Source organism: Sarcophilus harrisii, chromosome 1 (genome assembly GCF_902635505.1).
Source record: "Sarcophilus harrisii chromosome 1, mSarHar1.11, whole genome shotgun sequence".
Taxonomy (NCBI): Eukaryota; Metazoa; Chordata; class Mammalia; order Dasyuromorphia; family Dasyuridae; genus Sarcophilus; species Sarcophilus harrisii.
Window position 1 is genome coordinate 638,015,431 of NC_045426.1, and position 18,396 is coordinate 638,033,826.

At 35.4% G+C, this 18,396-nt stretch overlaps 1 protein-coding gene across 1 annotated transcript in view; it reads right to left on the bottom strand.

The window, feature by feature from the left end:
- Nucleotides 1–555: 555 nt before the first annotated feature.
- Nucleotides 556–18,396, bottom strand: part of LOC100916963 (maestro heat-like repeat family member 5) — a 126,536-nt gene continuing 108,695 nt past the window's right edge. Inside the window, exons 23-27 of the mRNA XM_023496533.2 lie at nucleotides 13,067–13,222; nucleotides 12,176–12,298; nucleotides 1,781–1,883; nucleotides 1,292–1,366; nucleotides 556–659 (exon numbers count right to left, since the gene is read on the bottom strand). Coding sequence (XP_023352301.2) covers nucleotides 562–659; nucleotides 1,292–1,366; nucleotides 1,781–1,883; nucleotides 12,176–12,298; nucleotides 13,067–13,222 — 555 coding nt within the window. The 3' untranslated portion in view covers nucleotides 556–561. The remainder of the gene's footprint in view (nucleotides 660–1,291; nucleotides 1,367–1,780; nucleotides 1,884–12,175; nucleotides 12,299–13,066; nucleotides 13,223–18,396) is intronic.

The following is an 18,396-nucleotide window of genomic DNA, read 5'->3' on the forward strand; positions in this document are numbered from 1 at the left end:
AACATCTTTGTCTTTTTGAACTCCCCATGTCCTGTCTGCCCTTCTCTTATGGCACTTATTACATTATTTTTAGTAGAGTTATGTATATGTATGTATGTCTTGTACTAGATTTTGAACTGAGGATCCGAACCCACCTTGTGCTGAACTTATGATGGATCTCATTATATGGAATGTCCTCCTTTCCCTGCTTTGTCCATTATATTTCCACCCATTGATAAAATCAGATTCAACTCCACCTCTTACAGGAAGATTTCACTTATTTCTCTGGTTAGTAATAACTCCTTTATTCTTGGATTTCATAATGCCTTTTGTTTGGTGCCTCTTAGATGTACTTGCTACAGATTATTATTTACAACAGCTATCTAGTCATAATCATAACATAACCTAGAATGTGTGTTCAAATATACTTGTAGTTTTTCCATTACCCAGGACAATGCTGGTCACATTTGTAAAACATCAATAAATGCTTGTTGAATTAAACTCAATTTTTATTTCACTATTGTTAAATAAAAGATAAAACCAATGACATTTTTAAAACACAAAAGGCAAATCACTAAAGCTTCAGGACACATATTTGGACAGCTCATAGATATCTTCTGAATAATTCAGGTAGAACTTTCTGATATTGGGGTCTTGGTCTCTTCTCAGTTCTTCAAACTCTAAAAGGGAAAGGCAAAGAAGGAAAATCTCACTGCAATGCTTTTTCTCAGGGATCTGGAGAGCCCAGGATAGGATGGAGAGAAACAATATTTGGTAGATTAATCCTAAGAAGAAACTTGAATATAAAAAAACCCAGAAAGAAAGGCTAGGGGAAAGGCTATTCAAGATTTTATTGGGAAAAATGTAGACAGCAAATGAGATGACTTCTATTATTCAGGAACCCTAGATTTGCTGGAGAAGTCTCTCTTAGGGAGACCTTAGTATGAAAGAGAAAACTCAAGACCATGTCTCTAGTCTGAGAGAGTGAAACACAGTCTCAACACTTAGAGAGCTTCCAGTCTGAGAGGGGGCCATCCACATGCTATCATGTGGAAGCCCTTGGTATAAGGGGGAAACACAATGTCCATTCTATAGAAACTTCTGGTCTTAAGACATAGAGCCAGCTCTTAGATGCACTCTCTTTCATTGCTTTCCCCTAGAAACTTGTGTCAGGGAGTCCCAGATTTGAGGAGGAGACATAGCCTGCCATGTAAGAAGGTTCTTGGTTTTACCTGACTCCTAGATCTGGTCTGTTGGAGTTTCTTACCCCCACCCCAATCTCGAATGATAAAAATCTGAGACTACAGCTTACTTTTTGCCAGTAGCTTCACATCTGACTTGTTCAGATAAAAGCAGAGATCAGAAAAATACTCCTGAAGCATTCCACCTGAAGAAGAAAAAAGAAAACAGGTTGGGCACTAAAGAGATTGCAAGTCAAGGCTTTCAGTTCTTCAACCAGGAACTAGAGCTGGGCACTCCTCTCTTATAGCCTGACTAGAAGTGTGACCAGGGACCTTTTCCTCAATCAAGGACTCTCCTCGCCCAGTTATGGATATGGGGATTACCACTAACCTTAAGAGAAAGCCTGGAACCTGGACTCACATGAAGACCACATCTCTGCCCACTTCAGCTTAGGCACAGTTAGTCCTGGTTCAGGCCAGGGTTGGAGTGCAAGGGATACAAATGTTCAGTGAACCTTAGGATCCAGGAGGAGCCAGAGTCAGGGAGGCCTTTAGGGAGATCCTGAGGAGAGGAGTTATGGACCAATAAACCAAGATGATCAAAGTTGTATGAGACTTACCAATAAATTTCATGGCAGCCCGTTGGAGGTTCTTCTGAGGGCTCTTAACATACATAAAAGCCTGCAAGAGGAACAAATGGTACTCTCCAAAATTGCTCTCTACCTGGAAAGGAGGAGAAGAAATATGAGAAGTTAAAGAAAAATCTCTCTCAGAGGAGAGAGATTAACAATGGCTTCTGGTAAATGAGACTGATAGCCCTTCTTTGGTGATTTCTGCAAGCCTAGGGGAGGAAGCAATTCAAATCCACTTTTCCTGTACATGCATGTGCCCACTAGAATGTCCAGTTGTATATAACTTTAAGGAAGTTTTTTACCTCTTTAAGGATTCAATTTTCCCCTTCATCAAACTGAAGCTTGGGATTTTATCGAGGGTATTAATAAATATATGGGGATTGAATTCAGCAAACTGTGGGACAAGGAAATAAGAGCACTTTATAGAAAAAATGAGGCAATATGATAAAGGGATGTCATAAGAAAAAGGATTAAATTTGTTCTGCTTGGGCCTCTGGAGCAAGGTGGGGAAGAAAGATTTAGATTTGATATAAGAAAAGAACATCTCAAAGATGCCCAAGGTGTAATGAGCTGTCTTAGGATGTAGTATATGTGCTCTCCTACTCCCCCTCCCCATTAGTCAGGGCTGCATAGAAGTAGGCAGCTTTGAGATCCCTTTCAACTCCATGTGATTCTTTTAATTAGGTGACCTCCAAAGTCCTTTCTAGTTCTAGCAGTTTATAACTCTATAATGTTAAGCCCCAGTCAAATGGATGAACAGATAGAGAGATTTTTCAGTTCCTCAAATGAGATAACCATTTCCCTCAATTTCAAGGTTATTTCTGTGTTGGTGATACATAGTTGAAAATCTTTCATTTCCCTCTAGACCCAGTTGACCTGGGTTTTCAAGATGAAATTTTTTCTACAGGATGCATAGACAAGATAAAAGGACACATCAAAAGTTTTGCACTAAATATGGAGATAGGAGTTCTATAACTAGTACTAATTTCTTTGAAACACATGTGGTTCTTTCTGTACTTCTCTTTTAAGACATATGCCCATGAGGGAAGAGGGAGACTATTAAGCTCCTATTTATGATAATATATGATACATATATGACAATAGCTATTCAAACTGAATAGTATTTGGCTTACCAGTAACCATCATCTGGGACAGAGAAATGTGATATAGAGACAAAAGTAGGAAAACAACATCAGGTACCTAGTAAATGATTGTTAAATTGAATTTTTAGGCTTGGTTCTCACACTGGCAGGAGCTACATGGCTTTTGGTAAAACACCTCTCCTCATTGTGTCTCAACTCCCTCTTCCATAAAATTTTGGAAGGAATGGGAAGTGGTTTGTAAATTATTAATGCCTTTAAAATTTTAGAGATTGCTATTATTATTATGGATTAGTTGAAACTCTAAATTTGCAATTGAGGTATATAATTTTGGAGCATGGGTCACTACTTAGTTTGGGGAACCTGAGAAATTGATGACCCTAAATGTTGACTGAAAATAAAGAAGAAGTCACCAGGAAGAGGTCTAAAGTGAGAGAATAAGGGAGATTAGATCAGGTTTAACCAATATTCAAAATCTTCCTCAAATTGGATCTTAACTTACCTTTGCAGCCTTATCTCATTTGCATTCACTTCCCCCATAAGCACTCTGTACTTGAACCAAATTGATCTTTTCATCCTTCTTATTCATCAAGCTCATCAACATGCTCTATGGCTCAGTTTCATTGTCATAGCTGAGTCAGGAGTGGGTATGATAGATCCAGTCCATGATCATACTAATGGGTTATAACCAAGCAATAGTAGGTCACATAGAATAGTAGGTCACTATAAGAATCCAAAGCTTTGGGAGGGCACTTGAACTTCTGCAAGTTCTTTAAAGCATATTTCCAACACCATTGGCTATAGAAATCATTCTTTTCCCCACTTGTGGGTGAGAATTTTCCTCCCTCAAGAATTAGCAATTACAGCAGAATAGAAGGAACTAATACAATCCACAGTTAGTACAACAAAGTTCCAAGAAGGGTGCCAGAGTTAGTAGAAGTTCAAGAAGTAGAAGAAAAAAATGGGTCATTTATTTTTTCCTAATCCAAGATGATGAATTCAGCCCTCAGGCAAGTAAGTAGATCAGATATTGAGTAAGGTTAGATCTGTAGCTGTTTCTCTGACCCCAGAAAGGGATCTCAAATTCAATCTCTGGAGTCTTGCTAAGATTAAGCCTATAGCTCTATCCTGAACCCACAAAACTAACAAGCAGAGATTACAGGATCTAGGGCCAGAAGTTCAATGAGGGGCAAATCTGTAGTCATATCGTAGACCTAAATTGGGGTCTAGAGTGTGAAAAATCCAAAAGAATAGCAAACCAGCTATGTTCTAGACTAAATCATACAGTTCCAATTAAAATGTGAGATTCCTTGGCTTGAGCTGCCTCTGAGATCCCTGAAGCACATGGTATTCAGTAGTAGCAAGACTCCAGATAAAACAGACCTGGAACATATAAGCCATGACATTCTCTCTAGAAGTGCACAGTGCCCAGCTCTACCACAGTATTCAATCTGAGAATATTTAGACAGAATTAAAACTCCCACCATAAAAATCTATTAAGGTGTCAGGAATTACCAAGATATAAACAAAGAAGAGGAAAACTCCAAAGCATCGTTGAACAAAAGCTCAAAGCAAAGAAAAACAGCTTGACCACAAAGTCAATTAGAATTCACAGGAAAAAAATGAAGTAGGTGCTTGTTTTTAAGAGTTAAAATTGATATTATAAGTGAAATGGCAGCATTAAAAGAAAGAATTGGAAAAGAACTGAAACTTTGGAAGGAAGACTTGGAAAGAGTATTAAAATATTAACACAAGTACAAAACCTTATCCAAATAATAGACTCCATGAAAATTAGAAGGAGCCAGACAGAAGTTATTGACTCCACAAAACCACAAGAAGCAAAGTCAGAAGATGGACAAAATAGAAGAAATGTAAAGTATCTCTTTTTAAAAAACCAAAACACTAAACAACAATGAGCGTGGAACACAGATTAGGGAGAGATAATATAAGAATCATTTTATTACCCCAAAGTCATAATATAATGGATATAATATTTCTGGGAATCATGAAAGAAAATTACAAGACAAATTAAAACCAGAGGGCATCACCTCCTGAAAGAAACTATAAAAGGAAAACTTCCAGAAACATTATAGTCAAAATTGCAAGTTGTCAGATCAAACACAAAGTGTTATAGACAGCAGAAAGAACATAAAAGCCAATCAATCACAATCAGAATCTCACAAGATTCAACAGTGGTCATTTTAAAGAGGTGAAGAGTTTGGAACAAGTTATGTCAAGGGTGGAGAAGGGAAGGCTAACCACCAAGAATCATTTACCTAGCAACATTTAAATATAATCTCTAAACGAGGAGGAGGGTAATGATGAATCTTTAAACTAGAAAACTTGCAGACATCAGAACTAAGTAGAAATTTTGAAATGTGAGTCAAGAGAAATAAAAAATTAAATACAATTGAGCAATCAGAGGAGACTAAGCAAGGATAAAGTGGTTACATTCTAAGAAAAGGAAATAATATGAAAATCTCCTCAGAACTCTAATGTCATCAAGGATTATAAAAGAAGTTAAACATGACAAAGCCCTTTGGAGTGGTTTTGTTCTGTTTTGATGATATTAAAAGAAGAAAGAAAAAAAAAGGGACAAAAAGGTACACTTGGGAAGAAATGTCAGGAACTTAACATATCAAGTAATTGGAAGACCCAAGAGGAAGTACACTTAAGGAAAAGAGTGTGGGGATTAGGTGTCATACTTTCATATGAACTGGTCAAACAAGGGTAGAGACAAATATACAGTAGAATACAGTTAATAGAGTAAAAGGAGGGAACTAGGAGAGGAAAGGAGGAAATAAGGGGAGAGTTGGATTCACAAAGGCATTAGTAGTTAGCAAAATAAACTTTAAACTTGGAGGGAGAGTTGTGAAGAGCTGTTTAAAAAATAAAGAAAAGTAAAGGAATAAGAATAGGCAATGAGGAAGCCAAATTATCACTCTTTGCCGATGACATGATGGTATACTTAGAGAACCCCAGAGATTCTGCTAAAAAGTTGTTAGAAATAATCCACAACTTTAGCAAAGTTGCTGGTTATAAAATAAACCCACATAAGTCATCAGCATTCTTATATATCACTAACAAAATCCAACAGTCAGAGTTACAAAGAGAAATTCCATTTAAAGTAACTACTGATAATATAAAATATTTAGGAATCTATCTGCCAAGGGAAAATCAGAAACTTTATGAGCAAAATTACAGACCACTTTTCACACAAATTAAGTCTGATCTAACCAATTGGAAAAATATTAAATGCTCTTGGATAGGGCGAGCAAATATAATAAAGATGACAATATTACCTAAACTAATCTATTTATTTAGCGCTATACCAATCAGACTCCCAAAAAACTATTTTAATGACCTAGAAAAAATAACAACAAAGTTCATATGGAAAAACAAAAGGTCAAGAATTTCAAGGGAATTAATGAAAAAAAAATCAAATGAAGGTGGCTTAGCTGTACCAGATCTAAAATTATATTATAGAGCAGCAGTTACCAAAACTATTTGGTATTGGCTAAGGAATAGATTAGTTGATCAGTGGAATAGATTAGGTTCAAGGGATAAAACAGTCAACAAATATAGCAACCTAGTCTTTGACAAACCCAAAGATCCCAGCTTTTGGGATAAGAACTTACTGTTTGATAAAAATTGCTGGGAAAATTGGAAACTAATATGGCAGAAACTAGGCATTGATCCATACTTAACGCCGTACACCAAGATAAGGTCAAAATGGGTTCATGACCTAGGCATAAAGAATGAAATTATTAATAAATTAGAGGAACATAGGATAGTTTACCTCTCAGACCTGTGGAAGGGGAAGGTCTTTATGACCAAAGCAGAACTAGAGATCATTACTGATCACAAAATAGAAAATTTCGATTATACCAAACTGAAAAGTTTTTGTACAAACAAAACTAATGCAGACAAGATTAGAAGGGAAGCAATAAACTGGGAAAATATTTTTACAGTCAAAGGTTCTGATAAAGGCCTCATTTCCAAAATATATAGAGAATTAACTCTAATTTATAAAAAATCAAGCCATTCTCCAATTGAAAAATGGTCAAAGGATATGAACAGACAATTCTCAGATGAAGAAATGGAAACTATTTCTAGTCATATGAAACGATGCTCCAAGTCATTATTAATCAGAGAAATGCAAATTAAGACAACTCTAAGATACCACTACACACCTGTCAGATTGGCTAAGATGACAGGAAAAAATAATGATGATTGTTGGAGGGGATGCGGGAAAACTGGGACATTGATGCATTGTTGGTGGAGTTGTGAACGAATCCAACCATTTTGGAGAGTAGTTTGGAACTATGCTCAAAAAGTTATCAAACTGTGCATACCCTTTGATCCAGCAGTGTTACTACTGGGATTATATCCCAAAGAGATTATAAAGAAGGGAAAGGGACCTGTATGTGCACGAATGTTTGTGGCAGCCCTTTTTGTAGTGGCTAGAAACTGGAAACTGAATGGATGTCCATCAGTTGGAGAATGGCTGAATAAATTGTGGTATATGAAAATTATGGAATATTACTGTTCTGTAAGAAATGACCAACAGGATGATTTCAGAAAGGCCTGGAGAGACTTACACGAACTGATGCTGAGTGAAATGAGCAGGACCAGGAGATCATTATATACTTCAACAACAATACTAGATGATGACCAGTTCTGATGGATCAGGCCATCCTCAGCAACGAGATCAACCAAATCATTTCTAATGGAGCAGTAATGAACTGAACTAGCTATACCCAGAAAAAGAACTCTGGGAGATGACTAAAAACCATTACATTGAATTCCCAGTCCCTATATTTATGCACACCTGCATCTTTGATTTCCTTCACAAGCTAATTGTACAATAATTCAGAGTCTGATTCTTTTTGTACAGCAAAATAATGTTTTGGTCATGTATACTTATTGTGTATCTAAGTTATATTTTAATATATTTAACATCTACTGGTCATCCTGCCATTTAGGGGAGGGGGTGGGGGGGGGTAAGAGGTGAAAAAGTGGAACAAGAGGTTTGGCAATTGTTAATGCTGTAAAGTTACCCATGTATATATCCTGTAAATTAAAGGCTATTAAATAAAAAAAAAATAAAAATATAGAAAAGGTGAGAATTTGTGATTGGGGTATGAGTGAGGAAAAAGGAAGAGGGGCAGAACAGAATCTTCCTTAAACATAGGATATTTGTCTTGAACACACTCTTCTCCCACCCCATTCTGTTTTTTCTTTAAGACAAAATGAGGAGCAAAGATGATAAAATATAAAAGAACAAGGTTTGGGGAAATTTGTAATTAAAAAATCATAACTCCAAATGTAAATGAGATGAGATTATCCATAAAACAGAAAAGGATGGCAAAATGAAGCAGAAAGCAGAATACGGTAATATGCTGTCTTTAAAACATAACACTAAAAAATTCTCATGGAGTTAAAACAAAGAGCTAGAGCAAAATCTATTAGAGGGCTTTATTTGCACAGCTCTAGTACTTCTATCATACATTACTGCATACTCTACTTTTCACCATAGCGTCTATTCCAATTGGACAGTAAAACTCTATGGGGGTAAAGATTTATTTTAACTTTGTGTCCCCATCCTTATCCAACACAGTACTCTGCATAACAGTCACACAATATATATTTGTTGAATTAAATAGATTTAGGGGGAAAAGATTCCTCATACAATTGTGACTATTATCGTTTTGGGGGAGAACAAAAAAAAACATGCTTTCTCAATTGATAGAGTCAGAGACTCAGACTTTTGAAAGGAAATCATAGTATCAAAGCACAATTCAAGTGACTCCTCCTCCATTTTCCCTGATCTCCATCAAGATAAATGATGTATCCCATCTCCTAGTACCTCACACTCCTATGTACCTTTTGGCTGTTACTTCAGTAGTGTTCAACTCTCCATGATGTTGTTTTGTTTTGTCATGCATGGACATGCATGTCCAGGTCATGCAGCTAATAAGTGTCTAAGGTCAGATTTGAGCTCATGAAGATGAGCCTTCCTGATTCCAAAGTAGAGCACCTGGCTGCTTTATGTACTTATTTTAATTTTGATCATCTTTATTTACACAAAGGTCACATTTCCCTACTAGCCTGCAAGCTTATGAAATCAATGATTTTATCCTATTTATATTTTACCTTCTCTAGCATGAAAGGATAGGGTATCTCTCACAGTATCTAGGTCTGGATTGGACCAGTATTTTGTTATAATAGCAATTCCTCATACAAGTACAGAACTTGATAATTTGCAGAGGATTTTTACATTTATTATGTCATCTGACCTTCCTGACAGTCCTGAAGGGTCAGGAGATCATAGATGATACTCCTACGTATACATAGTAATTTATTCAAGGTTATACACAAAAAGACTTTTGGGAATTAAACAAAAACTTTAAAAATCAAATAAGAGAGCAAAGGAAAATTAGGGGGGAAAGAGCAATCCAAGAAAATCAAGAAAATTAGGAAACAAATGTCAATCAACTGAAAGTCAAAAATCAAAAACTTAAAAAAGAAAATAGCTCCTTGAAAATTAGAGTTGGGCAAAGGGAAGTTAATGATGTCATAAGGTATCAAGAAATAATAAAATAAAATAAATTTTAAAAAGTGAAAAAGTCAACCATCTTATTAAAAAACAATTGATTTCAAGAATAGAATGAGGAGAGACTATAAGAATAGTCAGACTATCTGAAAGGTATAGGAATATCATAGTTAAGTTTTGAAGCTCCCAGGTTAGTAGAAAATATTGTTAGCAACAAGAAAAAAATAAATATCATGGAGCCACACTAAAGATTACATAAGACTAGCAGCTATTACATTGAAGGACATTAGATCTTAGAATATTATATTTTAGAAAGAAAAAAAAAAGCTGGGCTTACAACCAAGGGTAACTTACCCAGCAAAGTTAAATATAATCCTGAATGGAAAAAAATGGACATTTAATAAACTGAAAATAAGTTTCAAGTATTTATGACAAAACAGCAGAATTTAATGGAAAATTCAGCATATAAGATCCAGGAGAAATATAAGGCAACTATAAAAGATCAATTAAAAGGCTTTCAATAAAGTCAAATTGTCTGCTTCTTAGATGTGAAAATGTTATTGATACTCATGACTGCCATTATTTGGGTTGTTTGTAAGAAATGCTTAGGCTGAGCTGTGCATGATGGTGTGATTCAAAAAATAAAATAAAATTATAGGGAGAAATAAAAAGGAGTAATTATCTCATACAAAGGAAGCATGAAAGGAAGAATTGATATAGAAAAAGCAAGTGGGGGAAAGGAGATAGGCTAATCCTAGAATCTTACTCTCATTAAAGAATGGGTTAAAGAGAGAACATATACATCTAGAAGACAGGCTAGAGGAGGGGGGCGGAGAGGAGGATAAGGGAGGGACTCTTAGAGGAGTGGATAGGCAAAAGAAATAGCAGGGCAAAATAGTGGGTAAAAGTAAATTAGAGTTGTGTGGAAGGATAGGATAAATAGAATGAGAAAGATGGTGAAAAAAATAGAAAAAAGGGAAATGAAAAAGAAGTAACCATAGCTTAGATGATGAATTGATCCATAAAACAGAAATGGATAGCAAATTAAAAATTTGAATTCAACAATATATTGCTTTCAGGAAACAATAAAAATGAGAGATACAAACAAAGATAAAATAAAGGACTGGAACAGAATTTATTATATAAAAAAGCAAGGGTGATAATCACGATCTCAGACAAAGTTAAAACTAAAATAGATTTAATTAAAAGAGTAAACATATGGAAATAATACTGTGGATCACCAATATTATTCAATATTGTTTTAGAGCTTTTAAAAAAACTAATTAGTATAAAAATATCCAAGAATATACCTGCCAAATGGACACAGGAACTATATAAAAATAATCATAAAACACATTATATAAATAAAATCAGATTTAAACAATTAGAATAATATTTATTGTTCATAGGTGGATAAAACCAATATAATAAAAAATTTATTTATTTAATTTTTTATTCAATGTCATCTCAATTAGGTTGCTAAAAATCATTTTACTGAATTAGCAGAAAATAATAACAGCTTATTTGGAAGAATAAAAGATCAGAATTTCAAAGAAATCAAGGGGAAAAGATGTAAAGGAAGGAAATTTAGGAGTGTCAGACTTTAAAAGATATCAGGTGAGAGCATTGTTGAAGTACAAAATGGATAATTTCTATTATTTTAAATTAAAATTTTCTTGTGTAAATAAAACCAGTGTAAGCAAAAATAGACAGAATGAAAAAATTGGGAAGAAAGTTTCATAGACAATTTTTCAGATAGGGTGTGATTGTGTTGAAATACTGCTGTGGGGAAGGAAATTATTGATTTAGAAAAAGATGGATAGACTTGGATCTAGGAAGGAAGCTACTATTCACATCCAGAGTAAGAAATGACCTGAGGAAATATGCATAGTACAGTTTTTCATATATGTGTATATATGTGATGTTTATTGATATCTATGTATATGTTTGTGTGTGTGTGTATAAATATCTATCTATACAGGGATACATCCACACTAATTATACCCTTTTTTAGGGCAGGTATAGGGAAAGGAAGAAAAAATAATAAAGTAAAAAGTACAGAGCAAGGAACAAGAGAAAACCTAGAAGGAAGGAAAGAGAAGCTGGGTAGCTTTGAAAACAATGTATGATATTTTTATATAGATTTTCTTGAAATGGATATTTATTATTTTATGTTGAATCCTTTCTGATGTCTGCCATGTATATGGAAATGTTCACTTTTTTTCTTTTCTCATTTTGTATTGTTTAAAATAAATTTTTAAAACTTACAAAAATGATAGAGAAAATAAAAATTAAAAATTTTTATATAAAATATTAAAAAATAAAAATCAATAGAGAAGAATGTGAAGTGATACACTTGGCTTCAAAACTTACCGAATAAGACCAGGGTGAAGAAAGTTTATTGAGATTATATGAAATAAAGATCTGGGGGCAGGAAGTGGGGTGGCTTAATGGACTACAAGCTCAAAATAAGCCAACATTAGCCAAAGACTGATTCAGGAGAGATATAATGAATACAGGGAGATAGGATAGTTTTATTACCTCTCTCCTGTACTGTTTCCTTCCCAAAAAAATACTATTAGGAATAAATCAATTGCTGAAGAATATCAGGTCTTTCATAGTGAAAACATCCCTTTAAATCCATGGCTCTGACCTACTGCTCCTAACTACCCCCAGCTTTGATCACACAGATACTGAAATTCCAGAAGGAAACTTTACATTTCTCACCATGTAGAGAAAAATGTCATTCTCAGCTCCCAGGCCCTCTCTCCAGGCTAATGTGCTGAACAGTTCCTTCCGAAAGCCCCATTTGAATAATATGGCAAGACGCATAAATGTGGATTTGGTTTTCTGCCAGGAAAAAGCAAAGCAATATCATGTCAGAGACTTAGTTTTCAGATCTCACACAGTGTTCCCAACCCTACTGCCTTAGAGATTCTAGGGCCATTACCTGTGCTCCCTATCCCCTTCCTGAGAGCTCCTGAAAACCAACAATGAAAAGGTTTCTATGGCAAGAAGTACTCCAGCAAGATGCCAAGTGATTGTTAGGAACCTGGTACGTGGGTCTCCCTTCAGGCATAGCAGAGAGTTTTAATGAGTTACTACTGGGGGAGCAGGAAGAAAGAACACAAGAAGGGAAGGGTGCTGGAGGCTCTGTCACAAGCCCCTTTTCTGTAGCTCTGGTTTCCACACTTTTCCCCTTTCACAATCTCTCATTATTCTCTCTGTCTAGAATGACCTTCTACTATTCATTACTCAACCAAAAACTTGCTCAATTGTCCCTTAGGAACTCTTCCCTTACTATTCTGCCCTGCCATAATGGTGCTTGTGTACAGACTGTTTTGAGTAGATTGTAAAATGAGTTGGAGAGGGAAATGGCAAAGCTTTCCGGTATTTTTGCCAAGAAAACCCCAGATAGCATCAAACACTCCTGAAATGACTGAACAACAACAAAATATATGCTGTAAGGTAAATCTTCTCTTCCCATGTAAGCTCTGTGTTATCTGAATGGATAGAAACTTTGCTTCCTCCTCTTTCTATCTTCCCCATAGAGCATCTGAGTCCACACTCAGCTCACAAAAAATTCACAAAAGTTCTAGGTGAGTGATCTCTTCTTACCACAACAACCTCTGGGCACGAATCAGCCAAATGGAAGAGGAGAGGAACCAGGCACTGGAAAGCATGAATCTTCAGTTGTTCCTCATACTTCTTCCCAGCACTATAGATCACATCTCCATAGAGGAAGATGGCTTCCCCTCGAACTTTCTCTCTCTCCTAAGGAGGACAAACTCATTAAAGTAGGATGTTAGGTTTGAGAAGACAAACAAAATGGGGCAATCTATGGACTTTGGGTTTAATCTAGGATTAATTAATTGATCTAGGATCAATAGGTAGGATTTTTCTCTTTCTTGGGGTTAGGAGTTGGGGTTAGGGTTGGGAAAACCAAAACAACAACAACAACAACAACAACAACAACAACAAAAAAAAGATTTACAATAGTGGTTAAGCAATGATTCATGGGGGAAAGGTATTAGGGATTTAAAAGACTGCAAATTATGAGTCAACAATGGAACATGGCAGCTGAAAAAAAATAACGCAATCTTAGACAGAAGTGGAATGAATAGTCTGACTGTTCTTTGCCTTGTTCAGAACTTAGCTAGAGTATTGTGGATAATTCTAGACACCAAATTTTAGGAAGTTCATTGATGAATGAAACTGATAACTTCTCCAAATAATAACTGTGGGAGGCAATTGTGGGCAATTCAAAACTCAGCACCAAGGAACTGTTAATCATTAAAGTTCTGGGAAGAAGAGCAAAGACTTGCTCTTCAAGCAGAAATAACTGAGATAACCCCCTTGATTGAGCAGTTACTTAATTGCTTAGAGAAGAACCTAATTATTTAATGGCCTGGAGATAGTCAAGAATTCTCCAAACTAGCTATCTCTGTTTGTTGATTGAGGAAGCCTGAGATAAACTAAGTCTCCTTGGTTAGTCTAGAAACCTTTTTAACCCCACTGGCTTAATGAATTATATACCTCTAAATAAATCTCCTTATTGTGAAGGATTATGTGGTTTCTCATAAAGTCATTAGCTAAGGTAGATTGAATCTATAACCTAAATTTCAGTTTATGAAGGTATGATGGGTTTGGGAAAATTAAATTCTTTGTACAAACCTTACAATAGCGTGCTCATAAGCATTTGTAAACTTTTGTAAACAAACTGACTATCATAAACATCCACTTGAGCAAGCATTGAGCAGCTAGTGAAAATTAACTGGATAAGGGGAAGAGTATACCCGTGATTTATGACTATATAATCACCCTTAACTTCTGGGAAATTGGTGGTCCTCTCTCTGAGACTTCAGTGAGTAGATAGCCCACTTCTCACGAGATTCTAATAAAGCTTCTATTGTTCACTTTGAGAAATCTCTGAGTAGTCATTTTGAGTTAGGAGTTGCCATCCCACACATTGATAAGATGAAGCAAGTCCAGAGGAGGATGAGAAATATGGAGAGAGGATTAAACTATAGTACATTCAATTGAAGGAACTGAAGATATTTTAACCTAGAGAAAGAAGACATCTTAAGATCATAATGTCTCCAAATTATTAGAAATGTAGAAAAGGGATTAATTTGTTTCAATAACTCCAAAGGAAAGGACTAGCACAAATGGGTATACAGTTATATTTCAATTAGTGAGAATACTAAATCCTGTGAAGTGATCACATGTATTTAAATTTGTACTATTCAAAGTTATAATTATGTAAATTATGGTAATTTGTTCTAGATCAATGAAAATGGTGAAAGGTGGATTTCAGCTCCATTCAATAGTCTCTTTCTTGGAAAAATATCTCATAACTCTTTCCTTGCACTTGTTCTTTGCATATTTCTTGCTTTCCTTTTAAGCACAGTTATTGCCATATGGCTTTTCTTCCTCCAAGACTGGAAGATTCTTGAGAGCAGAGTTTCTAAAATCCTATCTACCCTTCACAGAGCCCACAAAATAATAGGGGCTTTATGGATGTGTAATCCTTATTTAAAGCAGCTTCTATTTCATCTCCTAACACAGTCATTTGTTTTCATAAGGGATAATGCAGATAGTCTCATCCTCACTTATTTGTTTGAAGTTCGAGTTAGTATATAAGCTTTGCATCTAAAGTATTAACATGATTCTGGAAGAAGATAAGAAAGCAATAGATTGTGAGGTATCCTGGCTGCATTTTGCCATTGGAGAAGCCAGGAATTTTTGAATGGTGGGCATTATGAAAATAGCAGGTGGAGACTGAAAAACATTGTGTGATAAAAGAGCACATATTGCCATTAACTTTGAGGGCAAAATCATTTAGGGTGGGGGATCCATTTCCCAATAAAGGCTTGGGTATGCCTGTAAACAAGATAATGGCACAATTAGATGGATTGGGACCTATTTGAAAGATTAAACTCAATGAACAGTCAATAACTTGGACAAATGAATTGAATGGATGGTCAAAGCTTTAATTGACAGGGAGGAAGTGTTAACATACGTGAAAATATAGATAATATCTCTCCTTTCCCCCAAATTTTAAGCTTAAATACTGGGTTGATGAAATTTAACAGGAATTTGTATATTTACAGTCCTTTAAAAAACAATCTTCAGAAATACAAGATCGGGGAGGCATGAAAAAGATCTAAAAATTTTAATGACTGCAAGTTTAATATGAGCTGTATGACATGGCAGTAAAATAACTCATACAATCTTGAGTTTGAAAAAGAGAATAGCTTCCAAGAATGAGGAAGTAATAAGCCCATTGGGTTTGCTTTGTCATAGTCAAAACCCATCAAGACTAAGCATTCATTTTTTAATTCATTCAATATCAATGTGTCATTGTTTAGTCATTTTAGTTGTGTATCATTCTTTGTGATCCCATTTGGGATTTTCTTGGCAGAGATATTGGAGTGGCTTATCATTTCCTTCTCCAGCTCATTTTACAGATAAGGAAACTGAGGCAAATGAGGTTAAGTGATTTGTCCAGAGTCACACTGTGAGTAACTGTTTGAGGGTAGATTTGAACTCTGGTCTCAGTCCTGCATTCTATCCACCAAACCACCTAGTTGCCCTCCAAAAGCACAGGCTCCTGATGAATCTCATTCATCCTCTCCATGAAGCACAAGTTTGACCATATTTTATAACCTTAATAAACTCCAGTACTTTCTAAATAAACTCCATTTTAGCATTTATGGCCCTTCACAAGTTGGTTCTTAACCTACCTTTTAAAGTTTATTATTTATAGATGACTCCCTTCCTGACATACTATGGTCCAGCTAGACTGGCCTTTTGCAGCTCCTCACACTTGACACTTTATTTCCCAACTCCATGTCTGTACTTGATGTCCTGACATGCCTGGATGCACTCCAAGGTCACCTTCACTTCTTAGAATCCTTTGTTTCCTCCAAAACCCTTCTCAAAAAACAATATCTATATTCTTAACCTAAGGTCCATGAACTTGTTAATTATATGTACATAAAACTATACTTCAATATTAGTGTCCTTTGTAATCCTATGTATTTTAATTCATGCATTTAAAAACAGTATTCTGAGAAGTTGTCCACAGATTTCACCAGATTGTCAGTGGATGCTATTTAGGAAATATCCTAAATATTTCCTCTCTTTCTCTTTCCTCTTTCCCTCTTCTCCTCCCTCTCTCTCCCTCTTCTTTCTCCCTTCCTCTCCTTCTCTCTCCCTCTTTGTCCCCTCTTTTCCATCCTCTCTCTTACCCCCTCTGTCTTTCTCTCTCCCCCTCTCTTTCTAAATTTAGGAAAAATTCCTGATCTCCATGAAACCTTTCATGACTCTCCCAGGTTCTAGTGCTCCCTCTAATTTCCCTTGCTTTTTATTTCATATAGAATGTGTATATACTGTACATATATACATGTATATATTTATATTCATTTGTGTATAAATATATATGTTTGTATATATAGTCTCTGCTAATAGAAATTAAAGACCATACTTGAGTAATAGTATTTGCCATATCCTTTGATCCAGCAGTGTTACTACTGGGCTTATATCCCAAAGAGATTATAAAGAAGGGAAAAGGACCTGTATGTGCACGAATGTTTGTGGCAGCCCTCTTTGTAGTGGCTAGAAACTGGAAACTGAATGGATGCCCATCAGTTGGAGAATGGCTGAATAAATTGTGGTATATGAATATTATGGAATATTATTGTTCTGTAAGAAATGACCAACAGGATGATTTCAGAAAGGCCTGGAGAGACTTACACGAACTGATGCTGAGTGAAATGAGCAGGACCAGGAGATCATTATATACTACAACAACAATACTATATGTGCAGCAAGATATGAGGACCTGGCCATCCTCAGCAATGAGATCAACCAAATCATTTCCAATGGAGCAGTAATGAACCGAACCACCTAAGCCCAGAGAAAGAACTCTGGGTGATGACTAAAAACCATTACATTGAACTCCCAATCCCTATATTTATGCCCACCTGCATTTTTGATTTCCTTCACAAGCTAATTGTACAATATTTCAGAGTCTGATTCTTTTTGTACAGCAAAATAATGGTTTGGTCATGTATACTTATTGTGTATCTAATTTATATTTGAATATATTTAACATCTACTGGTCATCCTGCCATCTGGGGGAGGGGGTGGGGGTAAGAGGTGAAAAATTGGAACAAGAGGTTTGGCAATTGTTAATGCTGTAAAGTTACCCATGCATATAACCTGTAAATAAAAGGCTATTAAATATAAAAAAAAATACTATTTGCCAGTTCTTTCAATACTCTAAGTTATTGGACTGTCTGACTTGAACTAATCAAGGTCAGCAGATTTCTTACTATATCCTTATTTATTTTAAATATCAACTCCCTACTGACCTGTTTGTTTTATCCTTTCCAGTCTAAAGATCTTGATAGAGGAAATAGAAGCAAAATAAGTTATTAATTATTGTCTTTCCATTCCCTTCAAATGGCAATCTTAACCCCCTTTCTATCTCTTAACCCTTAATGTAACTAAAAATACCTCTGTACTGTTTTTTATTGTTGTGCTTGTTTCTTTAACAGATTCAGCTCTTTCTGAGCTTGTGTTCCTGATGATATTCTAACAGACTCTTGTTACACTTAGTTCTCTTTCTGTTAAAGTCACCTATCCTTGCTTTCTTGCATGAGTTTTTTAAAAACTCTAAATTGGTCGATTTTTTGATGATAGTCATCTAAACCCAGAGAGAGGACTATGGGAACTGAGAGTGGATCATAACATAGTATTTTCACTCTTTTTGTTGTGGTTTGTGTGAATTTTATTTTCTTTTTTATTTTTTTCCCTTTTGGATCTGATTTTTCTTGTGCAGCAACATAATTGTATAAATATGTATGCCTATATTGGATTTAACATATATTTTACCATGTTTAACATAAAAAAGAAAGACATAAATAAATGACTAAAATTTA